The sequence below is a fragment of the Phyllostomus discolor genome, chromosome 11, assembly GCF_004126475.2.
Source record: "Phyllostomus discolor isolate MPI-MPIP mPhyDis1 chromosome 11, mPhyDis1.pri.v3, whole genome shotgun sequence".
NCBI lineage: Eukaryota > Metazoa > Chordata > Mammalia > Chiroptera > Phyllostomidae > Phyllostomus > Phyllostomus discolor.
The window spans coordinates 94,771,662-94,798,828 of record NC_040913.2 but is presented as its reverse complement, the minus strand read 5'-3'; the positions used below and the strand labels follow the sequence as shown (position 1 = coordinate 94,798,828).

At 67.4% G+C, this 27,167-nt stretch overlaps 1 protein-coding gene across 1 annotated transcript; it reads left to right on the top strand.

Moving 5' to 3' along the window:
• The first annotated feature begins 10,972 nt into the window (after positions 1 to 10,972).
• On the top strand, positions 10,973 to 22,544 carry CLN8 (CLN8 transmembrane ER and ERGIC protein). Its single transcript, XM_028526638.2, has 3 exons — positions 10,973 to 11,073; positions 16,307 to 16,961; positions 20,923 to 22,544. The coding sequence occupies exons 2-3, from the start codon at positions 16,416 to 16,418 to the stop codon at positions 21,247 to 21,249; spliced, it is 873 nt and encodes a 290-aa protein (XP_028382439.1). The 5' UTR covers positions 10,973 to 11,073; positions 16,307 to 16,415; the 3' UTR covers positions 21,250 to 22,544.
• The last annotated feature ends 4,623 nt before the right edge of the window (positions 22,545 to 27,167 follow it).

The following is a 27,167-nucleotide window of genomic DNA, read 5'->3' as shown; positions in this document are numbered from 1 at the left end:
GAGGCCCCCTCTGGTCGCCCTCAGGTCGGAGTGTGGAGTGTCTGTTTCCCACCGACAAACCTTTGCAGATCAGGGATTCGGACCATGCACGCCCCCCTGCGTGTGGCCCCAGCCCGGCGGCCTCCCCTTGGCCCGCGTAACGGGCACCCCTGTGCCGAGAAGCCCTCGGGGACCTGGCTGCCACAGCCTTCTCTCTCGAGGTCTCCTCGGTCCTACCCGGCATCGACCCCCACCCCCCGCTGCCCCTGCTGCAGCCGCCGGCGTGCCACCTCCACGGTCAGGCCCCACCTGGCTGCTCCCAAGACTCGCCCTCATCACCGGGGCCCGCTGCCACCTCCAGCTGCACGTCTTCCCGCTGCTGCTGCCACCGACCGCGCTGCCGACGTCCCCCAGCCCGGGGTGGTGGCCCGAGGTGCCCGCGCTCACACACCGGTCAGCTCACTCGGCGGCCGGAACGCACACTCTGACGGAGGCGTCACGTGGCCTGGCCGCTATGGACATCCCCCAGCCACCGTCGCCCCAGAGGGACCCCTGTCCTTCCCCAGTGCATGGGGCACGGCCTCCTTTCTGCTCCCGCAGATGCCCGACCTTGTACCTGCCGCCACACCTCACACGGGACGCAAGGTATTTATCTGCCCACTGGTTTGGGGCCAGATCGTGAGCTTTGGGAGCACGAGAAATACGTTGCATTCCCGTTTCTGTCTCTGGCTCCGGAGAAGGCTGGGGACGCTGAGACACCTGCCCGTGTCCTCACAGACACACTGGCGGCCAGGAGGGGATGGGTGGGCCCGGTGCGTCTCCTGGCCGTTCGCTGACACAGCGTCTGCGTCCCGGACACCGTGCTGGGACCCTCGGGGAGGGACACGGGGGGACAGGTCACGTCCTTTTTGTCTGTCCGTTATTTTTTCCTCCTGCGTGGTCTAAAGCTAGGCCACTGTGTTGAGTGGACACTGGTCAGAGATGGGGCCGTCATGGGCAGGAAACCCCTGACTCCAGGCGCCCGTGTGAGACTGCGAGCGGGGGGGGGGGGGGGGGCGGCCCTGGCACCCAGCACGGTGAGGAACCCTGAGCCAGGGCCTCGGTGGGTCCCGGGGAGACCCTCCAGGGCTCTGACAGCAGCACGGCCGGGAGGCCGGGAGGACAGAGGGCCGAGCTCTGCGCTCCAGCTGCACCCGCAGGGACGGGGCCGGGGGGAGGGACCCACTGCCGGGCACCGAGGACGTCTTTCCAGCAACAGGTGAGTTTCTGCCCCAAAGCTGTGGAGACGCCGGTGCCCCTACTGCTCAGACCATCCGAGGTTTGTCCTAGACCCCCCACGCCCCACGCCCTGCTCCGTCCTTCCCGAGCCCGCGCTGCCCCGGCAGAGGTCACGGCTGCACCCAGTCCGTGGGCCACAGCGACCTGGGCCCCCGGGTGAGTGGGGGGAGGCTGGACCCTCGAGGGCCCGCCGGGGGCGGGGGGAGCTGGCCGCTCCCACGGGACACGCAGGGCTCCCTGCCTGGGGCCGCGGCCGTGGGCAGGCGACCTTCTCACGAACATGGGGGCCGAATGCCAGCGAGCCTGGATCCCCCCCAGAGCTCCCCACCTTCCCCAGGCCCGGCCTTGGAGGGGGGCCTGCCCTCACGCGGGGAACCCAGCCCGAGGTTTTGTCGGGCTGTGTGCAGGGCGTCCGGTGCTCAGAAACTCTGCACTCAGAGGAGGCTGTTCAGCACGACAGTCCAGGCCAGCCAGGGTCGGGGGGGCTGACGCAGCCCGACCCCGGGGTGCAGCCCCGCAGGGCTGAGAGCGGGGGGCTCAGCAGTGCCCGCATCCCCGGCCCCTCGGGACGGCCACCCGCTGCCACCTGCAGCAGCACGCAGGCGGACAGGGAGCCCCCAGACGAGGAAGCACCGGGCACCCTGCCAATTTTGGCGTGAACAAGGGGCCGAGGGACTTCAGAAACCGCTTGTTTCTAAGGGAAACACAGCTCCTAGTTGCCTGGGGAGATGATTGGCTTCAGGCAAGTGAAATCAGATCCCACCCCCCAGCCCCCAGGGGAAGGGCCGGAAGGGCGTCACAGCACCCAGACTGCCCACCAGGGGGCAGCCTGCCAGCACCAAAGACTGGGTGTCTGATCAGGGAAGGTTGATTGAGCAGGGGCTGGGAAAACCACAGGAGCCGTCCCAAGGTTACAGTTGCTCTGCTAGACGTGAAACAGTTAGATTGCGTCATGAGAGACCCTCCTCTGGACCAGCAGGAAGTGACTCAGAAAGCAACGTCTATGCCGCATTAATAACAGGACACCCAGCCTAGGAAGTGACAAATCTGTTCTTTTTAAACCTTAGTTTAAAATAAAAAAAACATGAACATGCCTCGAACCAGCGGCTTCTTGTGTGCCAAGTGACCACCGGCCTGCCCTGGACGCACCCTCTGACCCTCTCCGCGAGCCTCCCCTCACTGCTGTCCCGGGACAGCGAGGGGCACGCAGCGGCCCGGGGACGAGGTCAGGCCCAGCTGTGTGCGGGCCGTGGGGGTTTCCACAATAGTTTGTGTGCGGTGCGGGCTCTGGGACACGCAGGTTTCGGCCTCCTGCCGGCACCTGCTGTGGGCCCGCTCCCCTGCCCTCGGTGTCTCGGTTTCTCTGCTTCTCCCTGGGCCTGAACCTCAGCAGCCTTGGGCGCGGGGCGGGGGTGGGGGCGGGGCTGGTGGGGGGCTGTCCCTCAGAGGAGGGGGGGCCTCGGGTCTCTCATTAGTGTTCTAACAACGGAGTCTGTCGAATTCGACAGCTGTCTGGCTTCTGCTCCCACATTTTCTGCCCTTTGCCCCCACCACCAGGGAACCGGGGGAGGGGACTGGGAGAGATGCAGGCCCAGCCCTGCTGGGCGGTCGCAGGCAATCACTACGGGGGTGGGGGGTGGCGAAGGCGGCTGAGTCGTTTTCATGAGAGTGACGCGAGCTATGGTCAGGGTGGGGGCAGTGACCTGGAAGGGCAGGGCAGACCCCGAGGGAGCCGTGCTGGGTGGGACCGGGACACCCAGGGTGACACAGGACAAAGGCGGCCCTGCAGCTGGGTCTCAGTGACCAGCAGGGGCCTCGGGAGAGGCAGCAGCATGAGCAGAGGCCCACGGGTGAAGGTCGCACACGAGCGTGAAGGTCAGCCGTGAGCAGAGGCCCCCGGCATGTATAGAGGGAGACCCTGGAGCGCGTGCAGGAGGGGAGCAGGGCTCGGGGACCCCTCGTCAGGGTCCCGTGGGCACTGGCCGGCGTGGGAGCCCCCTCAGCGTCCAGGCGCAGCCACGTGGTCATGTGTCCTCGTCCCTGCCTCTCCCAAGGGCCCGGCGCCCATGGGGAGTGCAGAGGGACCTCAGGAACAAGTGGCAGGTCCCTGTGGCATCGAGCTGGCCCTGAGAAGCCCCTGGCCCACCTCGGAGGGAGGGCTCGGTGACTGAGGGCCTGGAGCCCGCCCGCTCCCCTGCTCCAGGGTGGGAAGGGTCTCCCACTGAGCCCCAGCCGGAGGCAAGGGGCCCAGGTTCAGCCCTGACTCGGAGCCCCAGCCCTGAGACTGTGGGGGCCGAGTCGGCCGCTGACCCCAGCCCGATGGGGGAGATGAGGAGGGTGGCAAGGCGCCCCCTCTCCTGGGCCTCTTCTCACGAGACACAGTTGGTGGAAGACAAAGAAACGCCTTGGTTTCAGGTGCAGGACACGAGGGCCTGCGTGCGCTGCCCAGCGACCCCTCCGCGGTCCGGCTGACCTTTGCCGTCACCACAGCAGGCTGCTGTGTCCTTCTCGCCTGGGTGGCTTTTCAGGTCCGCCCTCCTCGCACCTCCAAGAGCGCAGGCGGTGGTGTCAGCGCCGTGCGTCCCGCCCTGGTCTCACTGGAGCCTTCTCACTTCTGCACCCTGCGAGGGGGCCCGGTCTGTCTGTCACGGAAGATGGTGACGAGGCACCACCGCCAACCTCGGGCTTCCCGCCGGACGGAGAGGAAGCCGGCGAGCCTGTCCCCCGGAGGGCCGGCCCGGGGCCCAGAACCCTCGGCGTGGCAGTGGCGGCCCGACCGGCGCCGGCCCTGGGGACGGGCGCCCTCCGCCGGAGCCCGAGCGGAGGCAGACCCCAGGCTCTGAGGCCGCGTTCCTGGAAACACTCGCCCTCCGAGTGGGGGTTTTCTCTTCCCCTTCTCGCTTCCGCCCAGCTGAGCTGCTGCTCCCCCCGGTGGGGAGAAACTGCTGAGAAGGAGGAGGGGGAGGCGGCCGTGTGGGAAAGGACCGCGCGGACCCGACCAGGTCCGAGGCCAGGGGGGTTGTGCGAGGACCCACATCCCCTTTCGCTGTGACTTCCCACAAGGTGCTTTCTGCCCGAAGCCTGGGGAGCCCCCGCCCCAGCAGTGAACTGCACAGTGCACTCCTGCGGCTGGGCCCACCTGGGCTCTGGGTCGGCGGCTTCTGCTGGGACAAACGCCGTGGTGTGGGGGCCACGGCCACCGCCCAGAGCCCTCCCGTCGCCAGGGCACACCCCGTGGAGAGACTCGGTGGGCGAGTCGGGTCCCCTCCTGCCTCCGTGGCCGGGGGGGGCCTCCTCTGGGCCTCTCCCCTCCCAGACGGCCAGAGCAGAAGCTGCCCAGACGCCAGCGGGCCGTCCCCTGGCGAGGCCGGCCGCGAGGGCCGGGAGCAGGACACGGTCACCCACCCAGCCCCACTCTCTGGAGCTCCTCTGCCCCCTGGGGGTGGACCAAGGTCTGGCAAGCGATGGGGGCGCAGGACCACCAGGTGAGGGCGCCAGGCTGTCCCGCGTCTCCCTGCCACACAGCAGGGGACTGTGGGCAGGAGGCCGTGCCTCTCAGGAGGCGGCTGCCCTGCTGCTTCTTCGTGGCGCCCCGGGGCCCGGGTCTGATGACGTCACCGTCCTCTGATGCACTTAGGAGACGCACCATGCAGCCCCGGCTGGTGGGGCTCAGTGGACTGAGCGCTGGCCGGCGAGCCAAAGGGTCACAGTTTCGATTCCCAGCCAGGGCACAGGCCTGGGCTGGGGGCCAGGTCCCCAGTGGGGAGCGTGTGAGAGGCAGCCACACACGGATGTTTCTCTCTCTCCTTCCCTTCCCCTCTCTAAAAATAGATAAATAAAATCTTAAAGACACCACGCTACGCACAACGGAAGCTTTGCATACACGGGAATGTTTTCTACAGTGTGTAGCAACCACCCCAAGGTTCACCCCGGCCTCCTTTCCTGCTGTTTGTAAACGCAACCGTCAACTGTTTTGTCTGCTGTCAGCAAGGTGTGCGGCAGCAAGAACCCGGCCCCTCGCTGCCCGGAGGTCGGAAGCTGACGGATCCTCCCGTCACGCTGATCGTGACGGGGCACGCTCAGCGTGTGCCGGTGAGGTGAGCACAGAGCCGCAGTGCCCGAGTGCAGAGGGGCCCGCAGCCAGGCTCTTAACCGACCGGCCCTGAGAGGGTGCGTCCCACAGGGTGCCGGCCTTTCCCCCGTGGGGACCCTGCAGGGTCCTCCCACCTGAGGTCTCAGTGTGTGCACGGTGACAGGCTCGCCCCCGCGCGTCAGCAGGGCCCCGTTCCAGGGCCTCACAGCAGGTGTGATGCGGACATCAGAGCCCGTGGGCGCCCCGTGGGACGGGGTCACGCCCTCCTCATAGTGAGTGACTCAGACCTGGTCTGCCGGCCAAGTGATTATTGGGAACAGCCCAGCCCCGGCGCCCGGACTCGTCCCTCGGGAGCCGACGGGGAAGCCTGGTGGCCCGTGTCCTGCCCGCCCTGGCCGGTGGCCGGCCCAGGACTGGGGTCTGTCTCTGAGGAGCCCCTTCGGGGGGAGGCCCGGGGGCCGGGCCGGGGGCTTCCTCGCCGTCGTCGAGGTTCCTCGTCGTCTGATCCGGGTTCCACATCCTGGTCTCCCCGTCGAGGCCCCTGCGGCTGCCCAAGAGGAAAACTGGGAAGAACATTCTCCGGAGGTAAGTGGTCACGGGCAGTTTCCCCAAACCGGCACTTCTCCTGTTGCTTTTGGACCTGCCCCCTTGGCCCTTCGAGACACTTTCCTCCCAGGTCTCGTGGCGCCCCTGTGTTTGGTTTGGGAGCCCGGTCTGCTTCGCGCTGGGGGAGGGGCAGGCCGGGAGCCTGTGGAGTGGCTCCCGGAATAGGGGCCACCGAGGTGAGGGACCCAGCAAGGGCCGCTGCCACTGCTGCCGCCGCCGTGGAAAGGAGTCCGGGGTCGCTGGAGCTGCGCTTCAGGTCACTGGAGTGCCCTTTGCGGCATTCCGGGGGTGGGGGCGGAACCAGACAGGCCTGTCTGGGCGTGAGCTGTAGGCTGTGACTGCGGAGGCTTCCCCGCCCTCGCAGGACTCCCTTCTCTCTGTTGTGGGCGGCGGACCGGGCGTCTGAGACCTGGGGCGGCGTCTCCCACCCTGCAACCCCACCCCCACCCCCCGCCAGCTGCGGAAACCAGCCTTGGCCAAATGCCACCCCCCACCCCCAGCAGGAGCGGCTGGTGTAGGCCGTGCGGGGGTCTGGTAGCCCTGAGCTGACCTAACCTAACCTAATCTAATCGAGGCATCTTTCAAAACCTGATTGCCGTGCAGATGTTGAGCCACTGTGACCTAAGGATTCCTTGCATTCCCAGAGCGTTGCGGCCATCAGGTCCCCGGGCGGGCGGTTTGAGCCCAGAGGGCCGCCCTCTGGGTCGACACGCCCTTGGCCACCGAGCCACGGGGGTCAGAGAGGGTGATGCCCGAGAGACTTTGGTGGCCCACGGCATCTGTTTACGCCGGGGCTCAGAGAGAGTCGTAGGCCCTGCATCGACCACAGCCGGTAGCCAGGCCCCGTGTGTCCACGGGAGAAAGAGTGCCGAGACTTCAGAGCTTCCCACGCCCTTCCGAGGGCCTTGGGTCCCACCAGGAGGCTCCGTGTTTCATGGTTCAAAGCGGACTTTTCAAAAAGAGAAACGGAACAGTGAATACTCATACAAGCAAGAATTATGCTTAGAAGATGCATTCTTCTGACAAATTGTTTTCTTTCTAAAAAGCCCTCGTTTTGCTGCCGTTGTTACAGGGAACATTATACCTGACACTTGTTGGAGAACCCTAAGGCGGACTTTATCGGGGGCTGGAGGCGCGGCCGGGGACTGAGCAGTGGGTGTGCGGCAGGCACAGCCAGGACCGCGGGGACTCACAGCGCAGGAGCGAGTGCGTGGGAGGGGGTGGGGGGATAATGACCGGGAGGAGGCATCAGGGCCCAGGGCCAGCCTGCCAGACAAACTCGGCAGGATTCGGGTTAGGTCAGACCTCCGGTGTGGGGACTCACCCCGCAAGGGCAGGCCCCAGGTCGGTCTGGGGCTGAGAGGAGCCGGCTGGAGTTGGGTCAGGGCCGAGCTGCAGGGAGCTTCCTGTTTCTGGTGCTCTGTGGGCTGAGCATGAACTTGGCCCCTGCTGAGGCTGCTTCTGGACACGCAGCCTGAGGGACGCCCCTCCCAGGGAGGCCTGCTCTCTGCCCAGTGTCCCCCCCACCCCGAGCCTGACTTGTTTTTAGAAAGAACCCAGCAGAGGAGGATTTTCACCCCCTTCTACCAATGTCTCTTAAATATCGGTCTTTTTCTCAGTTCAGCGAACAGTGAACGTGCGTTACTGATGTGATCACCGAAAATGCAAGGGCACCACGGCTCCGCCCCACCTCCTCTGCACGGGCTGCCTCAGTTGTCTCGGAAGCCCTCGCGGGTCTGGTTGCAGCTCAGCTTCTCCTTCCGTGGGGCAGGGAGCTGGTTTCTTACCTACAGAAGGTGGGCCCAGTGCCCCAGCGCCCGGAGGTGCCTGAGCAACAGGAAGGTGCTTGCCCCCTCTGGAGGAGGGGGCAGGTGAGAGGCCAGGGGACACCTGGCACCTGGCTGGGCAGGTGAGCAGGAGTCAGGCTTCTCGGGCCACGTGGGTGTTCATCACCCCCGACGCCCTTTTACGGGGTGCTGTTTATTACTGTCCTCACACGGTGGCAGAGGGCAGAGACGCAGCCCTGACTCTGAATCTGGGCCGTGGAAGTCACTGGCTCTCTGAGCGAATCAGCACTTAGCTGCTTGGCCCAGCTCAGTTCCTCGTGTGTGAGGCAGGACACCGCACCCCCCTCCCCCACACCTGCCCCCAGCACAGAGGGCAAGGTGAGGGGCCCCGGGGCTGCTGCCGGCACCGGGCCTGCACACGGCGGTGGCATTCTGGTGTGTTCGGTGCCGGGAAGGAGGCCTGGCCAGGAGTCTGTGGGCTCTCGACTTCGTGCGGGAAGGGTGTCACACCACGGGTCCAGGTGACCGTGACCGTGAGGGTCCACTCATTAGAGTGGGGGTGGTGAGACGAGGAAGGGCTCGGAAAGAAGAACCAGCAGGAGAGAGCCTGGGTGGGGGCTGCTTTGGCTCCCACGCTGGGCCGCCACCAGCTCCCGGGAGAGGCTGAGAAAAGAGGGCTCTGGGGACGGCCGTCTCGGTGGCGAGTCTCGTAGGGCCCTCCGGGTTTAGGAGACGTGGGCTTGTGGGGGAAGAGGGAGCGGGGAGAGGCCCCGGCGAGCCCCCTGCAGGGGAGCGCTGGCTGAGGCCCCCGGGGAGGTCCCAGGGGGCGGCATCTCAACGGGCTGTGCATCATCTGCTCTCCAGCCGCGTCCCTTCAGGGTCCTGGGCTCCACTGACTGGTCAGCGTCGGGGCAGAGGGTCGCTGGTCATTGCGGCCAGTCCTGGGGACAGCTGCCTGGCTCTGCTGCTCTTCGGGGCCTGGCGCTGAAACACAGCTGAGCCCTGGACTTCACCTCTAGGGAGTAAAGGTCAGGGGAGGATCCGAACTGCATGACCAGCCATGCGAAAGGTCAGGGGGCCAACACCGCATGGCCAGTGATCTGCCAAGGGAGGAGAGGCCACCCCCGGGGACGGGTTCTGGCCCCTGTTTCGCCTGTTGCCAAGCGCCTGGGGCTTTCACCCTGGTGACCTGCATGTGGCCATAAATTCCTCGGCCGGTCTGTCCAGCTGTCTCAGCTTCCCCATTGCACTTGCCAGGGAATTCTCCGATCTTCGTACCATTCCGCCTCAAGTTCACGCAATACTCAGGGCAGGGCTCGACCTTCACTGGAGAAACAGCTGGTCTGCCACGGGAGTGGAAGCCCCTCCCAGCGTGCTGGCCGGACAGAGTCATTTTAGGGTCCTTTACTTTCCACAGGCGTTCAGCACGGGAACCTCTCATCCTGTCCCCTGAGTCATGGGAGAGGCGGTGGCTGTCTGCCACCATGTCCCAGCAAAGGCGAGCCAGTGTCTCAGGTGTGTCAGATGTTTGACTCAATTCACGGAGCCGTTGGAGGCCTCAGGGTGGCCCGGGGGTGGGTGCAGGCAGGGTGGAAGGAGGTCACTTTGGTCCAAATGCTCCTCACCCGGCGTCTCCCAGCTGTGTCACCAGCTGTGTGCCAGGTGCTTTTCCGAGTGCTGGGCGTGGAGGACTGGTCGAGGCCAAGTCCCACCCTCTTGCAGCTCACATTCTAGTTAGAAGCGGACAAATAACCAAAACAAAGACCTGAAACTCCACAACCCGGGGTGCTGACTGCCTGGAGGAGAGAGGAGCCTCGGGGTGAGGCTCCTGAAGCCCCGTGACTCAGGAGCAGTCCCCAGCCCCAGGCCAGCTGCTCATCTGCACCCCAACGGGAAGGCCCAGGGGTCCGAACACCCCTCCAGGTGTGGCTGCAGGGGGTGGGGGTCTCCAGGGAGGTCCTGGCTGGGAGGCAGAGCAAGGTCCAAAACCAGGCTTTTTGTGCCAGGGGCTCAGGCTCCTGGCTCTCCAAAGCCGGGCAAATCAAAGCCCGGGGCCAGGCCGCCGGGCCATCATCCCCAGCTCTGGGGGCCGGCTTGACCAGAGGGTTGATGGCAGGGGGGCACCACCTACTCCCACTCCAGAGCTTTCCTCACGGAGTGGTGGGCAGGACAGCTGACCTTGCAAACCTTGCTCAGTTTATAAAGCTGGTTCACGACCTTATGTCGCAATTATTATTTTTTACTAAGTAATGTGCACTGAATGCGAACTGCTGGCCACATCACACCATGGAATTCTCTGGGCCGTGCGCGGAGTGCGCACCGTGTCCTCCAACTCAGTGCACCTGGGCCCTCCCCACCCCCCACTCAGAAGTCAGGTGGGGTTCCCGCGCGGCCTGACGGTGACTGCGGCATATCGGGGACACACTGCCCCCTGGTGGCTGCAGCATATCGGGGCGCCAGCTGCGGGGCGCCTGCTGCTGCAGCACATCTGCGCGCGGGAGGAGGCAGGGACCCGCCCGCCCGAGCCTCAGGCAGGCACCAGCCCGTGTCACCGCGTTCCCCGGGGTCCAGCTGGAGAGGGGAGGCACCTCCTCGGTGCCCCGCTCAGTGCTTTTTCAGGGAGTTTCGTGTACTCAGCCTCGGGGGACGGCAGGCTTTACTGCGGCCGCGGAAGAGAAACTGGGGTTCAAAGCTCTTGGGTCATCTGCCCGAGCCCACCGGGTCACCCGGGAAGTGAAACTCCTGCTTGAATATTCAGGCGCCTCCAGGGTTTGCGCCCGCCGCCAGCGTCCAGGGTTTACCCGAGCTGCAGGCCGAGTCGCTGAGGTCCCCTTGGGGCCAGGGCAGCCCTGCGTGCAGCGGAGCCGCGGTCTTCCCCGGGCCTCAGCGGGCTCCAGGGGGCTCAGCGAGATGCCACTGGGGGTCCCCGCGGGGTCGGCTCCGGCCCTGCTGGGGACCAGGACGAGGAGCAGAGGCTTGAGGGGCGGAGTGCGCTCCCCGGGGGCCCCGGATCACCCGCGCCCGTGGCTCCGCCCGCGGAGCCGCGGTCTCCCCCCGCCCAAAGCCCGTGGCTCCGCCCGCTCCCCCCGCCCAAAGCCGGTGGTTCCGCCCGCGGAGTCGCAGCTCCCCCGCGTGGCGCGGATGGACGCGCCCGGCCGCCGCGCGCAGGCCCCGCCCACCGGTGGTGCGCATGCGCGTCCGCGTTTGCGGCCGGGTCGCGATGGCCGCGGGCGGCGACGGGCGGGCAGAGGCGGGGCCGGGGGCGGGTGACAGCTGCCTGTCGGGGGCCGTGGTCGCGCGTTCGCTGTCTGTGGTGCGAGGCGCGCGCAGGTAGGGGCGAAAGGCAAGTTTGCGATGGGCCGGCCGGGGGCGCGCGGGGTGGGCAGGGCTGCGAGTGGCTCGCGCCCGGGGCCGGCCGGGCGCCGCCTCCCGCCCTACGACCCCGCGGACCCCCGCCCGCCCGAGCCGCGCGGCGGGGCGGCGCTGTCGGCACTGCACGCGCGTGGGGCCCGGGCGCTCGGGGGATCCGGGTCTGGGGGCCGAAGCGGGGTCGAGGGGTTCCGCGCCGGGGGACTGGGGTCGCGGGGGGTTCGGTGGGCCCGGGTTCCTGCAGGTTCGGGTCCGTAGTTCTGCGCTGGACGATCGGAGCCAGGGCTGGGGCGAGGGATCCGGGATCCCGGCGTGGGTGGGGCCGGGAAAGGCCGCAGCTGCGGACGGAGGGACTGTGGGCAGTCCCTGCTCCGCCGGCGGGGCCAGCCGGGCCGGCCGGGTGCCTCCGCGGAGAAACCGTGCTCCCTGGGGGAGGTCTCCTGCTCCGCTGCAGCTGCAACAGCGGGTGTCGGTATGCGGGGACGCCGGGGACGCACCTGGGCATTGGGTGGAAAGGGCCGGCGCCGCCTCCCGGGTCATGCCGCAGGGGTCACTGGAGCAGAGGCTGCACGGGGCAGCCTCACAGGGGATGCCGTCAAGGCGGCAAGTGTTCGGCAAGTGTTCGCGGACCTCTTCGCCTGCAAAAAGTTACAGTTTCCATTTAGGAGACCCGCAGGCGCCAAGGTAATAGTAAAAGTTGGTAGAGCTGGGCGGGACCACAGATTTCTACGTTTCTGTTTCTAGGCTTGCTTTTGTTTCCTGAATGTTGTTCGCTGCGCATGTATTTCTTTGGTTTGGGAAGATATATTGTCACCCACTGCCTGAGCTGACTCCCAGAATGCCAGAAACAGAGCTCCTAGGCCAGCCGCGAGCTCCTGTTGGGTACGGGTAGGTGGGTAGGTCGTTGGGGAAGCACCCAGCAGGAGGACAGAGCAGGTGGACAGAGGGGGCCAGGGGGATGCTGAGATGAGGCTGCGGGGGGCCTGCGGGCCTCTCCTCCTGGGCGGAAGGCAAACAGTCGCACTTTGTGAGCCCCTGACCTCGCAGACACAGACCGAGATGGCTGGGCCCCATCCCTGGTCACTTGTGTGGGTGGGTGATTTTCCCCAGCAAGCCAGGTGATCCTGGGGGTGTTGAGCAGTCCTCTAGGGGCACTTAGAGCACACGACCCTTCTTCCTGGGTTTCACTTCATTCCCCAGTTTGGGGTCAGCTATGTTACCTACGACATTGGCATCCACAGCAGTTGAAGCCCCGGTGAGCTCACAGGTGTGTGTCAGGGCGAGGCAGAAGGGTCCGGGGTCTGAGGGTCTGAGCCCCCCCGGGAGGTGGAGGCCCGGGTCACAATGCTGCTCTGGAGCTAATGCTCTCCCTGGTTGTGGCAGCACCGTGTGCAGGGCAGCCGGCAGCCTAAACCACCAGGCCTCACCGAGGAGGGTGTGCGGCCTGGAGCGGACTTCCCAAAGGAGATGAAGGCCCGCGGAGAGCCGGGTCGGGACCTCTGCCCGCCTTCCCGTCCCCCCGCTGAGGTGAAGAAGGGGCCGGGCCCTGGGCTTGAAGCCCGCCCAGGGAAGGGGCGGGATGCGCCCCTGCTGCTGGGCCTGTGGGTTCCCAGGGAGGGGACAGTGGCAGCTGCGCATCCCCCTTTAGGGTGAGGAGCCTGACAGGAAGAGGCCGTTAACGCCGGGCCTTGAGGCAAGGCCCTCGAGGCGGTGACCCATGTCCCTGTGACCCGCCTGCCTGAGAGGGATGTGGTTGGGTGACCGCCCAGCGCGGGAGGAGGAACTGGGGCTCTGCCTCTCCAGGATGGCCGTGGCCTCCAGGGGTGCGGGCCAGAGACGTGGGCCCCGCAGCGCAGGGTCTCTCCAGGCCGGGCTCCACAGGGGCTGCCCCTGCGGCCCTGGCCCCCGGCCCTGGGGCTCCTGCCGCGTGTGCCTCCCTGGTCAGGGCGCCCGCCAGACCCGAGGGACCCGCAGTGACAGCAGCAGCTCTGCGGAACCCAGGCAGGGAGGGGGTTTGGGCAAGGACCAGAGCGGGGGAGCGGTTACGGGCTCACAGGGGTGACAAGTGCTGGGTTTTGGAGAGAGTGTCTCCGTCTGCCTGCTCAGCCCCCTCGGCCTGCCCCGGCGGTGGGCCCTTCCCCGTGGCGGCGGTGGCTGGCCCGTATCTGCTTCAGCATCTGGCCCGCCCGGGCCTGCAGTGGTGGAGATAGGCCGCTGTCTTCGGCAAGGTGGCCTGGAGGCCGGAGGACCGGGAAGGCCCCCTTGGCTTTTTCTCAGCCACATGCCTTTGGAAGGACGAGTTTTTCCCGGGTTTCCGAGGCTTGGGAGCCCGCTCTGTGAACCACCGGGAGTGCTGGCACCGTCAGCCGCCGCGCCTTCCCGGGCCTCACCGCTGGGCCTCCCTGCTGTGCCTCACCGCTGTGCCCTGTCCCTCCCACCCTGTCTGGGGCGTCTGGCCGTCGGACACTCAATCCTGGTTCAGAAGCAAGCAGGCCCAGAGACAGGGTCCATGTTCCACCCCCTCCCCGAGTCCTCGGGAGCCTGGGCGGGCGGTCGGTCAGTGTTCCCCGTCGCCTCATCTTGTGGGTCAGCTCTTCCGCCCCCTCCCCCAGGCGGTCCACTCGGCCGCCCCTCCCAGCCCTCTGCCCCCCCCCCCCCCGGCGCCCCATGGCCTTGTGCTGCTGGGCAGAGAGAGGAGGCCCAGGGAGGCTTGCTCTCACGGCCCCTCCAGGCTAACCAGGTGTGTGGCTGGCGGTGCCATCGGGCTGACAGGTGAAGCTCTGGGGAAGACCCGGGCACTGTGGGGCAGCCAGGCTGGCCTGGGGGAGGGAGGGAGGGGCCAAACCACCCCCAAGGGGTCACAAGGTTTAAGATCCAGGGGCGCCCGGAGGTCATGCCAGTGCAGCAGTTTCGTGCCCACCTGAGCGCCTGGGCACTCAGAAGGACCTGAGCCCGGCCGCCACCCCGCTCTGGGGCAGTGAGGGCAGAGGCCCTGGAGGTGGCTCCGCGTGGGCACTTTCCGCAGGTGTGGGGGCGGCGGGGAGACAGCAGCAGCTCTGCAGGGAGGCGGACGCACTGGGGCAGAGCTCCTCGCCACGCCGCCACGCGGGCCCCCTGGAAGCGGCTTTGCGATCTGGGGCAGATAACCAAGCCTCAGCTCTCCAGGCGAAGGAGAAGCAGAACACCCCGTGTGGGCGGGGACAGCGGCCTGGGCGAGCGCACCGGGCACACAGCCGGCGTGTCCCGTCAGCACCAGGGCGCCGGGCCCCGCTGTGTGTGCTGGGTTTTCGTTCCCGTGGGCAGACCGGTCGGTGGTGGTGGGAGGGCAGCCAGCACACTAAGACACCTGGCTTCTTAGCTCCTGAGTGGCAGAACCAAGACCTGGAATTCACGGGGCTGGACCGCCCTTGGTTCTCGGCCCTGTGCCCGGCAGCCCCTCCCACTGCAACCCGGCCGTCCTGACACGGCCCGGTGCCCGGTGCTGCCCCGGCAGGGCTGGCATCAAGGCTTCTTCAGTCTGCTTTCAGAGTCCCAGGACGGTCCCCTTACTTTATTTTAACTTTTTAAAGCGTATTGTTTGAGCCTCATTTGAGGATGTTATTGATTCTGGAGAGAGGGGAAGGAGAAGAGTGGGAGAGAAACATGGATGGGGTGCCTGCGGGGACGCGCCCGTCGCCCGGCCTGCGTCCTGACCAGGGTGGAGCCTGCAGCCTCCTGGAGTGCGGCCGGGGCTCCACCCCCCGAGCCCCGTGCGGAGCAGGGCTCTCCCGGGGAAGGCAGAGGCTCCACGGACGGACGCTCGCTGGCTCGGCCAAGAGCTGTTGATGCAACCGTGGCAAAACGGGAACTAGCCGCTCTCGTGACCGGCTTGTGGAGGAGCACAGGAGGAGGGGCCGGAGGAGCGGCGTCTCAGCTCAGTGCGCGGTCCTGTGCGGGGCAGCCCTCCGGGGTCGCTCGCTGTCCGGCTCTCGGGGGCGAGGCGTCCTTTGCGCACGGCCCTGGGAGGCTGTCTCCCCTCCCGGCTTGGGCGGCGCCTTCCCAGACGTCCCTCCGCACCCCGGGCCTGGGCGGGGCTGGGGGCACAACCAGGGGGCCGTGTGTTCGCCTGTGAGGGGGACCTCGGGCAGCCGCAGGCGGACGCCACGTATCGCACTCTGGGGGCCACAGCCCATGGCCCCAGCGGGCCACGTGGGGGAGCGCAGGGGAGTGGGGCGGAGTGAGGGGAGACGGGCCAGGGCTGTTCCTGGGGTTCCCCGGGAAGGCAGGCGGGGCTGCTGGGACGGCCTCACCTGGAGCCGGCAGCGCCCTGGTGTTCCGGAAGGAACACATGATGCCCACATCCCCGTGTCCATGTCTCTCAGACCTCCGACAGCGGTCTCCTCGGACTTCCCCCAGTGCACGGGGCGGGCCGGCAGAGACACTGCGAGGGCAGTGAGGGAGCGAGCTCCGGGGTTTGCGTTGTCACCGAGGAAGGCTCCGGACGCACTCAGCTGAGCCGACTTCATGAATGGGCAAACGCGTCTCCGGGATTCCCTGGCCGGCGGGCGGCCACCGGGCGCGGGAGAGACTGAGACGGGTCCGTACACTGTCGGCGGGGCCCTGGGCCGGGCCCTCGTCTGTGTGCATAGCTTAGGGGCCGGTGTCGTGGTTAGAGGGAGCGGCAGAGACGGCCATCGAGTTACCGGGTCCGGGGAGGGGCAGGGGTCCCCGGCAAGGATGCGGCCGGGATGGGGGGAGCTGTGTGGGGACGAGGGTGGGGCTGGCGGGTGCAGGACCCGTGCCCCCCCAGGCTTGCCACCCGCACCCTGGCCACCCGCGTTGTGGCCTGAGGGAGCCCTGGTCCCGTTCCTCAGCAGCTCGGCCACGCAGACTGGGGTGCCGGCCCGCAGGGCTCTCGCCCTGGGTTCTGGCTGCAAGGGCTCGAGTTCCGACGTGGTGGTCCCACAGGCTCGGGTGCCCGGGGTCGGAACCGCGTGCCTGCCCCGCTCTTGGCCACGCCACACGCTTGTGCTTCTCTGTCTCGTACGTGGCCAGGGAGGGTCTCGCTGCCGTGTGTGCTCGCATCTGTGGCCGTGCGTGGGGACGGCGAACAGCCGCCACTGTCCTTCACTGGGGCTGGGCGGGCGCTGGGCGTGCGCTGTCCCTGCACCCGGGCAGCACCTGACAGCGAGCCGTCCTCCCGCTCCCCCTGCAGGTCGGAGGCGGATGCGTGAGGACCTGAGAGCGCTGCGCGGGCGCCGTTCCCTGGGACGAGACGCGGCGGGGGCGCCCGGCCCCGGGCCGGCTGCGACAGAGGCTGGGGGATGACGGGCCCCGCGAGTGACCGAGGGGCGTCCGAGAGCGTCTTCGACCTGGACTACGCCTCGTGGGAGGTCCGCTCGGCGCTGGCGGTGGCCGGCTTCGCCTTCTACCTGGGCGCCTTCGTCGTGTGCCACCAGCTGTCCTCCTCCCTGAGCGCCACCTACCGCTCCCTGGTGGCCAAGGAGAAGGTCTTCTGGAACCTGGCGGCCACCCGGGCCGTCTTCGGGGTGCAGAGCACGGCGGCGGGCCTGTGGGCGCTGCTGGGGGACCCCGTGCTGCACGCCGACAAAGCGTGGGCCCAGCAGGGCTGGTCCTGGTTCCACATCGCCACGGCCACCGGCTTCTTCTTCTTCGAGAACGCGGCCCTGCACCTCTCCAACGCCCGCTTCCGCACCTTCGACCCCTTCCTGGCCCTGCACCACCTCTTCGCCTTCCTGGGCTTCCTGGGGCTGCTGGTCAACCTCCAGGCCGGCCACTACCTGGCCATGGCCACCCTGCTTCTGGAGATGAGCACCCCCTTCACCTGCGTGTCCTGGATGCTCCTGAAGGTGAGTGTGCGCCGTGCCCCGGGCGGCTCCTGCCGTGCCGACAGCGGACTCGGGGCGCCCTGCCCAGGTAGTGCCGGGGCCGCAGGCCCACAGGCGGCCACAGATGGCCCTGGGCGGCGGCTCCGTCCGTGGGAGCCTCGTCCTGTGCCCCAGAGGACCGCTCTCCCCTCCCCCGTCGGGGCGCGTCCGATGCCCAGTCAGGGCATCGTGTATGGGAGGCGACCCGGGGACGTTTTTCTCTCCCCCACCTCTGTCTCTGAAACCAGTAACCGCACGCTTGGGTGCAGATTAGACAGATGACTGAAAGGAGGTGCCGTCCGCAGGCTGAGGGGCGGCCCCGGCACCAGGGACAGCCCCGAGGTGGGGGCCCCACCCGACTCGTTGCACACGAGCTGTTCAGGGTTCCGGCCTCGGAACTGGAGGACACCCAGCGACCCCGAGACCCCACGACCCCACAGACAGTGTGTGTGGGCCCTAGAGGCTCGATTTTCCCTTTCTTTGACATGCCTTTCTAACAAACCGAGGCGGCACCTCTGCCTACACACACGTCCGTGACAGGTGCCGTGTTCCGGGTTGCGTGTTAAACCTGCGGCCCGCCCTGGTGGCCACTCTGCAGCGTGCAGGGCCGCACGGTGGACGGCAGCCACGTCCAGACCCCAGGCCCCTCAGGCCTCTGCATGGGGCTCTGTGCCTCCCGGCTGGCGGCTCACCACCACCAGCCCCCCTGCCCCCACCCGGACCCGGGGAACTGCTGGGCCTGGCTGGGACCGTGGCCGCTGCAGGCGCCTGGTGAGCACCGGCACGCTGCACTGCCCTCCGTGGCCGCGCTCTGCCCCAGCCCCGTGTCCTGAAGGTTCGCCCAGGTTGGTCGAGTCGCGGTGTCTCCTTCCTGCCGCCGGGCAGTGCTCCGGGGCGTGCACCCTGCACCCTCTCTGCTCCTCCCCCGTCCGTGGGGTCCTGGTCGCCCTTCAAGATCCTGGCCCCAGCGGCTTTTATAACCTGTGAGCCGTGCTCACTATGAACTGCAGTTACTTCTAGAATTGAAACACCGTCCACACAGAAAGTTAGGCCGTCACTGACGCGGGGGGACAGTCGCAGTGAAGTGAGGGTTCACACCACGTGTCAGGGGACGGAGACTTGCCTTCCGCCCCAGAGCTGCTGGCGGGACACTCCACGTGCGGGGCAGCGCCCGGCAGAAGCCCAGTGCCCACCGCACAGCCCCGGCTCGAGCAGGCCGTGCCGCGTGGACGGCCTGCGTCCAGCTCACTGGTGTCCGCGCCAGGGGACGTTCCCGGTCAGCTGAATTCCATCTGGGTGTTCTTTGTGGTGAGAACAATGGCCTTTTCAAGGGACTTGCTCTCCAACAGTGTCTGCACTCAGACGTAAAAACCTGCTGCAAAACAACGACTTTCCCCGGCCGGGGCTCAGCTGCCACCCTGTGCGCCGAAAGGTCGAGGTTTGAGCCCAGGTCAGGGCACAGCCCGGGCTGCAGGTCCAGCCCCTGTCCGGCGCTCCCGGGAGACAGCCAGGCGACGCTTCTCCCAGCTCCCTGTTTCTCCCTCTCCCTCTCCCTCTGGAAGCCACGATGAGAGAGGACGTCCTGGGGTCAGGAACAGCACAGTCAATAGTGAGAAGCACCCTCAGCTGAGAGCAGAGCAAGAAAAACGTCGGACTCAGTAGTAAATCCGACGGGAGCGTCGCACGTGGTCAACACGAGTTTGCCCCATGCCCTCGCCTCCTGACCGAAACGGTCAGACCTGGAGCCGCGTGAAGCGCGTACCCCAAGACCGTACCCCAAGACCGACCTTCCCTCCCCATGGTGTGACGGCGGAAACGCCGACCTGTTTCGCCCGTCACTCGAATGCGGGAGGGCTTTGGGAAGCGCCCTCTGGCCCCCGTCGGAGGGGGCGCGGCGCAGAGGACCGGCCGTCCTTCCTGTGAGCCGAAGCACGGCCGGGGGGCCACTCCGGCTCACGGTGCCCAGGGGACGCGTTTGGGCCCTGGGTCCCAGTCTGGGTCCTGTCGGCGTCTCAGGCCCACAACCCCGTTTGGTGGGGTGGGGGACCGGCTCCTGCGTGACGCAGGCACTGCGTCCGGCCAGAGACCCAGCCCGCCCACGTCTCGGCGCTCCTGTGCCACACCTGGAGGACGGAAGTGCAGGTCCCGTGGCGGTGGCTGGAATTAGCTCACAGAGACTTGGGGACCGCGGGAAACACGTAGGCGAGGGCAGGAAGTGAGGTCGGGCTCTCTCTGAGCCCGCCCTGAGCTCCGGGGCCCGTTTCAGGGGAGCAGAAGTGGGTGCAGACCCTGACCTTCAAGCCCAGCAGAAGCGTGGTGGCCGTGTGTGGTGACGGGCGCTCCCTGGACGCGCCGTGGGGATCGTTTCTCGACGTGGACACCCGTGGTGCGGCCTTCACATGGGCAGGACAGTGGCAGGCGCCCGGCAGAGGCCGGACCTCAGGTCCGGACCGGCGGCGGTTCCCTGGCGAGCGCTGTGGCCTGACCCTCTGCGTGCCTCGGGCAGCCCCCATCAGCAGCGCAGACGCCCCGACTGCACGGCTCACCCTGGGTGGGACGCCGTGTCCCCGGCACGTTTAAGGCGAGCGAGGAGAGGCTGTGCCGCTCGGTAGGTGCATGCCGCCTGCATTCTCCGCTCACGGCAGGTATGTCGGGGCGTGTCCCCACGCGTGTCAAGGAGCATCCTCCTTGTGGATGTGACCCCTCTCCACCAGCCCTCACGCACGCGGCACAGAGACAGCTGTGGAGAGCCGCGCTCCATCCGGAAAGAGTCCCGAGGAAGTCCCGTCGTCCCCCGCCGCCGGGCCACCGGGCCATCAGCATCGGCTGCCGGCTCCCACGTCCCCGAGGGCCGGTGGCACCTCTGGGCCGGGCCCCACAGCCCCCGGGAGCCTGCTCGCCGCTCTGGCTGCCTGCAGAACACTGCTGTGGGCGGGGGCGCCTGCACTGGGCCGCGGAGCCCCGGCACAGCGGGGACACCGTGGTGTGGAGACACCGTGGTGCGGCGCCCCGTGGGTGTGGGCCCCGCCGGCCAATGCCAGCATGCAGGCCGGAACCCAGCGCCCTCCTCGCCGCTCTGGGGCCTGGTGGGGCCCGTTGGCAGAGTAGCCTGCTGTGTCCCTCAGACTGGCACCTTTGCGGGGCGGGGGGACGTGCCAGGTGTGGGACGGAACGAGTGACAGCGGCAGCTGGGTGTGTTCTCACTGCTCCCACTGTCAGAGTCTCAGCTTGCCCTCCGTCCACGCCTGTCCCCTTCAAGTGGGTGCTGTGCTGTGTGGGGGTTTGAGTCACACCTCAGTGGTGCAGGGCCCCCAGGAGGCCTGTGGTGCCAGCCCACCTGGGGCTGGAGCCCAGGACAGGCCTGTCGTGTTTCTTTTTCAGTGTGTGGTTGCCTCTCATGCGCCCCCTACTGGGGACCTGGCCTGCAGCCCAGGCCTGTGTCCTGACTGGGAATCAAACCTGCGGCCCTTTGGTTCGCAGGCTGGTGCTCAGCCCACTGAGCCACACCAGCCGGGGTGGGCCTGTCACGTTTTACTGTGGCCTGTGCCAGCCAAACTCAGCACTGGCGTCCGGGGAAAGCGCCCGGTGGTCAGGGGGGGACGTGTACCAACTTCACGTAAACGTAGAGAGAGTGACCGCAAGGCAGGCTCGTTGTGGCCTGTGTTAGGGCCCCCGGGGTCCCAGCACCGAAAGCACAGCAGCGGGAGGTGCCTCCCCACTGCGCGTCTGCCTGTGGAGCCTCATCCTCCCCCCCCCCCCCCCCAGGCTGCCATCTGGGAGCAGGGGCCACCAGCCCGGCCGCCCCCCCGGGGGGCACGCTCAGTGCCCAGGGACGGAGCCGGTGCTGAGCGGCAGGCCGGGGGGGGGGGGGGGGGGGGAGCGGGGCGGGGCTGCCGGTGCCCGAGCCGCCGCGCTGACGCGGCGCCGTGTCGTGTCCCCGCAGGCCGGCTGGTCGGACTCGCTGCTCTGGAGGGCGAACCAGTGGCTGATGATCCACATGTTCCACTGCCGCATGGTGCTGTCCTACCACATGTGGTGGGTGTGCCTGCGGCACTGGGACGGCCTGCGCCGCAGCCTGCACCCGCCGCACCTGGCGCTCTTCCTGTGCGGGATGGGCCTGCTGACGCTCGTGCTCAACCCGTACTGGACCCACAAGAAGACGCAGCAGCTCCTGCACCCCGTGGACTGGAACTTCGCGGCGCCGCGGCCCGGGGGCAGCAGCGCGCTCCCCAGAACCAACGGCCACAGGCCCCAGAAGAAGGGGCAGTAGCCGCTCGGGCCCCCCTTCGCCCCGCGGGGCGGCGTCCTGGCGAGGGGGCCGTGGGGGCCGAGTGCCCGGCAGTGGGCCCGAGGGGCTGCAGACCGACTCGCTGTCTCGCTGGTGTGGGTCTCCCAGGAGCCACCGAAGGGCTCCGGGGCCTGCTGTGCCGTCGGAGCAGCCTCCCGCCGTGCTGATGCCGCTGTCTGCCCTGGCGCTCACCCACGGCGGCCTGCTGCTCGTCCGGAAGGGCCCGGCTGCGAGGCGAGCTGTCCTGCAGCCCTTGCCTGCTGCTGCAGCCTGGGACCCAGCCTGCCCTGCTGGGTCTGCGAGGCGGGCCTGGACCGGGCGGCTGCACCCAGAAATGCCACCCGCGGGAGTGGTCAAGCCAGCTGGATCCTTCCCAGCCACACCTTCAACTGCTGCTTCCTGTCCAACAGCCTCACGGTTGGAAAGAATTGCCCTGAGGTGGAAACTGCTGTGACCTGTCCCTTGCCAGGTGGGCGGGTCCAGCGGCTCCTGGCCTGGCGGGAGGAGCTCCTGGGGGGCAGCCGGCCCGGAAGTCACCGTCTGCTGTGGGAGCGAGGGGAGGAGACGGGACATCTCGTCAGACTTTCATCAAGGCCACAGAACAGGAATTTTTGTTCAGATCACATCGCTCAGCTAACACGGTGAGGAGGACACTCGCTGATCTCGAGAGTCTGCATTTCGGAGCATTTCCGTCCGCGGAGCTGCCAGCAGGGCCCACGCAGGCCCCAGCTCCGCGGCTGGTTTTCTCTGTGGCTCCCAGGACTCAGGGGGCTGGGGGGCGAGCGGCGTCCCCCAGCCGGGCTGCGGCCCTGAGCTCCTGCACCTTAAGCGCCACTGCCCCCCCCACTTTCCTCGGCTGCCTGGTGGGCTTTGCACGCCCACCCAGCACCCTGACTGACAGGTGTGCAAGCACTGTTCTTGCCACGAGTGTGCAGTTAAAATCGAGAGTTTATTTTTATCAAAAGCGCCTTTGAAGCGTTTTTGGCGACGCCTGTTGGTGGTGAAATCAGCGGGCCTGGGCCTGTGGCCAGCAGGGGCCCGAGGTCACCGCCTCCTCGTCACCCCGTCGCTGGGCTGCACTGATCACGTGACCCCTGTGCACCGCACCGAGAAGCACCTGGTCTCTCCCAGCGAAGCCCGCCCCTGTGGAGACCAGTGACCGGAGCCACCGCCCTGTGGCCTGTGCTTCCTGACCCGGGGTCCGGGGGGGGGGATAGGGCGTCTGTCGGGGGACAGGCAGGAAACGAAGGAAAATAAAGTGGCTGATGTTCACAGCACCCCAGACGATGTCCGCTCCTGCCTCCCGGGCCCCTCCTCGCTGCTGCTGTAGTGTTCTGGGTCTGGGTGCGGGGGCGTGGTGGCTGGTGTGCGCATGCACAGCTCAGGGCACGGTCTGAGTGCGCAGTTTGACCTCCATCCACCCCACACACGTCCCAGCGAGGAACAGGCGGGAGGGTCGGGCAGGAGGACGGCAGACCCGCAGCAGGCGAGCTGACCCCGCCTTCCTGCGGCTGGGCCCGTCCTGACGGCACTGCTGTCGGGGGGGGGGGTGCCTGCGCACCGCACTGCACACTCCCGCCTGGCCCAGGTGACCAGGCCCACTGGGCGCATGGAGGGGCCACAGAGGACGGCAGACGCCGGCACGTCCGGGCAGCGCAGACCCTGTGGCAGAGTTGGGCTCGAGGTCCCGGCTGGTGCCCTTGCTGAGCCGCCCGCTGACCTATGCTGACCTGTGCTCTCCGGGCACCCGCGCCGAGGGGGCGGAGCCAGGCTGGGCCAGTCCCCTGGCGCGGGGACGTCCTGCTCTGTCTCACCTTCCGCAGTGGGACTGCTGGGACTGCGAGGTCCTCTGACTCGGCCCCTGCTTGGGTGTGCCGCGGGCCGGAGGCCACGGCTCCACCTTGCTCTGTCCCAGGAGGTTCCCGTCTGGCCTTCAGCCTCCTGCTTGGGCTGTGGTGGGTTGGAAGAGCCTCCAGCCGCAGGCGGGCCGCAAGGCAGCACTCGGAGGGGGTGCTGGCCCGGCACCCTGGGGTTAGGAGTTAGGATGACTTTGGCCCGGCACAGACAGACCATAGCAGGGCTCCTGCTAAACTGGCCTCCAGGGCCCTTGCCAAGGGTGGACGGAGCAGCAGACCTCACCTGGGCTTCAGGGGCTTGACTGGACGGCGGGTGGCTGGTGGGGGGGGCACTCCGGCTGCGCTGGTGCAGCAAGAGCTTCGCTTGGTCTGAACAGCGGACGGGCAGCCCGGACCCGAGAGCCGGGGCCCAGTTGGCCGGGCGTTTCGAGGAGCCCGGTCTGAGTTCCGCTGGGAGAGACGGACCCTTCGGACCAAAGGGTGGCGTGTCCCCAACTCCCAGTCCTGCTCCCCGGACCCCGCAGCTGACTCCCAGGGGGCCAGTCTCGCCCCCAGAGACCTGCTGCCTGCACAGGCGGCAGCCCCCTTTGAAGGACGGGAGTTGGCTCGGCTGGCCCGGCGTGGGCTCCGTGGGCTCCGTGGGCCGGCGTCCGGGAGAGGCGGCCTGGCCGGGCCGTGGCCTCCGTGCCGGGTCTTCCGGCCCCTGAAGCGGGTCCTGAGGGCAGCCCCTGGGGAGAGCGGTCCTGCCTGAGTTGTGTCCTTCTGCGTGGTCAGCTGGAGGCGGGCTGGTCTCCCCCTCACATGCCACTCCGGCTGTGTCACGGTGTGAGAGTCACCCCGCTTTCTCCGCACCGTGGGCACGTGTGCCTCAGCGTGACACCAGCAGCTCTGAGACAGCACTGGCAAGGGGCGGAGTGCACCACCTCCAGCAAGAACAAGCCTGCGGCCTGCGGCAGGGACTCGGGGACAAAGACGGCACTCGGCTCCCTGAGCCACAGACGGCCCTGGGGGGCACGTGGCCCCGGCAGCCGCCCTGGACCTCCGCCCTCCCCTTGCCGGCCGGGCCTGCGCCTTCTGGGGGCCCTACAGCCTCCAGCCCTCCGTGAGCACAGACAGACAGACGGCAGGAACAGCAGACAGGACTGGGCTCATGTCATCCATGCAAGACCCACTGACCAGGCAGCTGGAGAGTCACAGGTAGGTCCGACCTCAGGCAGGCCAGCCCACGGCAGGTGACCGCACTGCCCAGATGCAGCCCCTTCCATCTGCAGGGGGCCGCCTGCTGTGGATGGAGGCGGCAGCCTCACTCCCCGGGTGGGCCAGTGGCCAGGCCTGGTGACCGGCTCCGTCTCTGCCACCGGCTGCTTCCTCACGGCAGGCCTGCGTCCCTCCCGGAGGCAGGAGAGGCCTGGCTGTCACCAGGCGCCCCTGTGTCTGCCCTGCGTGGGCGCCAGCACCCCCAGGAGACGGCGGCTGTGGCCAGACTCGTGCAAGCAGGACTGGTATCCGGTGGTGCCTGGCCTCCCGCCCCTCCCCCGCTCAGACTGGAAGGAAAACCAAACAGCTGGGGAACTCAAACTACTTCCTGTAACTGTTGCCTGTGTCCCATGCCAGGGCCGATGGGATGCCCAGCGAGTCTGGCCCTGTTACAGGGTGCAGCCAAGAGGGGGGACCCCAAATGGGCATTTGAAATGGGGTCCAGAACTTAAGGTGTCCAGGAGATTTTAAGATGTCTTCACCCCCATTCCCCAGGTGTGGGTTGGGGGAAGGGACACATGGAGCAGGGCCATTGAGAGCTGTTTCGCATAGCAACAGCTTTGCAGCTACCCTCTGGTGAGGTCATTTAACGTATCTATGGCCTTTGGCTGGTCGCATAGATATGTTAAATAGCTGTGGCCAGGCTCTGAGCCAGGGGGATGGAAGTAACTACCCCACCAGGGTGTAACTGGGGGGCAGGTCCCCCAAGTTACAGCACCTGCTTGGGAGCTTGGAGAAGATTGGCTCCATGACATGGGGTCACACCTGCCCAGACTCCTGATGGCAGTCCAGTAAAGCTGGAAGGGTATGAGTTCTGGCATGTGAAGCCAGGTGTGGGAGGAGTCGGAAATGGGGCTGCAGAGGAAGATTGACGGGGGGATTTAAACCCAGACACTGCAGCCATTGAGGGAGAGAGCCACGTGTCTTTAACAGAGAGGAGACTCCCACACCTCTGAGAGAGAGACTCACCATGCGGCTTTAGCAGAGAACCGCCACTGGGCTTTGGCAGAGTGGCTTCTCCCCCAGCCACTGCGCAGGGGGAGAAGCACGCGGTTTGGGCTGAGTGGGGACCCCCATGGCCCTGGGAGAGAGGACCACGTGCCTTTGCCAGAGTGGGGACCCCCGCAGCTTTAGAAGGGGGGACCACCACCTGGTTTTAGCAGAGATCCCGGCGACTCAGCAGAAGGTGCCGGGAACCCAGGAGGTCTCCCAGTCAAGATGGAGTACTAACTGGGAAGAACCAGGGACTGCCTGAGCCATGGACTTCTATTTCCTTTCCTGAGATGCGGTACTCTGGGCTGGGCAAAGGGGGAAGGAAGGAAGGACTGTGTCTGTTTGTGGGTGTTTTAAGGGACTTTGGGATTTTCGGTGAAGACATTAGGTCACTACTTTAAGTTTGTATAGCATTAAAAAAACGTTTCCTTTCCTTTTCACGAATCTCTGGCATTGAGAGACGTCTTTCCTCTGGCGGCGGACATGACGGACCCGGGGGCTTCTTTCAGTCATAGTGTATCGTCCCAGGCCCCCTTGTTTGTTCTGTAACAGCCCCCGTGGCTTTTCATGGTGGAGCATCCGGTGCCCATCCCAGGGGGTGTCACGTCAGGTCACCCCAAGACTCAGGAGGAGCCTGCTGGCCCTGAGGGGCTTCTGGAGCGTGGTGAGTGGGCCCTGGACCATCCGCCACAGCTCTGACCGCTCACGGCTGCTGTCCCAGCTGGAAATGGGTCCTCCCACCAAACAGCCAGCCCCTGAGGCCCGAGCAGGGCCCACACCCAGGTCCCCCAGCCCAGCCCCATGCCGCCCACAGAACTGGCATGACACCGTGCGGCATGGGTGAGTCTGCCTGACCGGGCACCACCAGTCCACAGCCACCGCAGAGAACCGGCGTCCGGGCAGGGGAGGTGGCCCCGCGCATCCAGCACTGCTCCGGGAGGCCACCTTGTGCCCCGCGGAGGTTTCCCGACTGGGACGCCCGGCCACTGCAGCCAGGTAACGTCTGCTCCGTCCCGCGGAGGCTGGCTCCGGGCGGACAGAAACCTCCGGTCACCAGGCGTGTCGTGTGCTGGTGCTAGGCCGCGAGGCGAACGCCCTGGGCGGCGTGCGGTGGGCGGAGCCCCGCGCCGGTCTGAGCCCCTCCGGCGCGCGCGTCCCTGGAACACCACGGCTCCTCCCCCACATCATGGTTCCCGCTGCCTCGGTGCGGGGCCTGCTCCCTCGCTTCCCAAGGCACCGGCCGGCCGTGACCTCCAGCAGTCCCGAGACCCGTGGGCTCCGCAGGAAAGCCGGGGCCTGCTGCCTCCTGGGGCCACGCCCCTGGATCGCACCCCAGCGCCCTGCCCTTCCTCCTGACACTTGCCCCCTGCTGGGCCTGAAGGACGGTTTCTGTGAGTTCTGTGGCCCCAGGGTCCCCGGGGGTGGACTCGGCTCCCTCCGCTGGGTCAGTCTCCATTCACTGCCTCATGTTGTCCGACCGAGGGTCCTCGCTGTCCTTCGGGGTGGGGGCGTGGCCTGCTGTCCTGCCTGTGGAGGGGCCTGCCCAGGGCCCCTCCTGGCCCCACCCCCTGAGTCTGTCCATCACCCTCCTCTGGCTGCCTCTGCACCTGCCCAGTGCGCAGGCCCCATTGCCCAGGCTGGGCTGCGGCCGCCTGCTCCTCGTGTCTTGGTTCTGCAGGTGTGTCCTCTCTGCGCCGTTGGAACGTGGCGTTTCAGGCGGTTTCAGGAAGGAGTGGGAGTGAACCGGTGTGCAGTCTCCGCGTTTAACCACAGCTCCCAGAGCCTCCTGCTCCT

What these genes read in the sequence shown, in the direction of transcription:
- CLN8 (XM_028526638.2), top strand. Translation starts at nt 16,416, where the DNA reads ATGACGGGCCCCGCGAGTGACCGAGGGGCGTCCGAGAGCGTCTTCGAC. An exon ending in TGTCCTGGATGCTCCTGAAG is followed by an intron (nt 16,962 to 20,922) that starts GTGAGTGTGCGC and finishes GTGTCCCCGCAG; the next exon opens with GCCGGCTGGTCGGACTCGCT.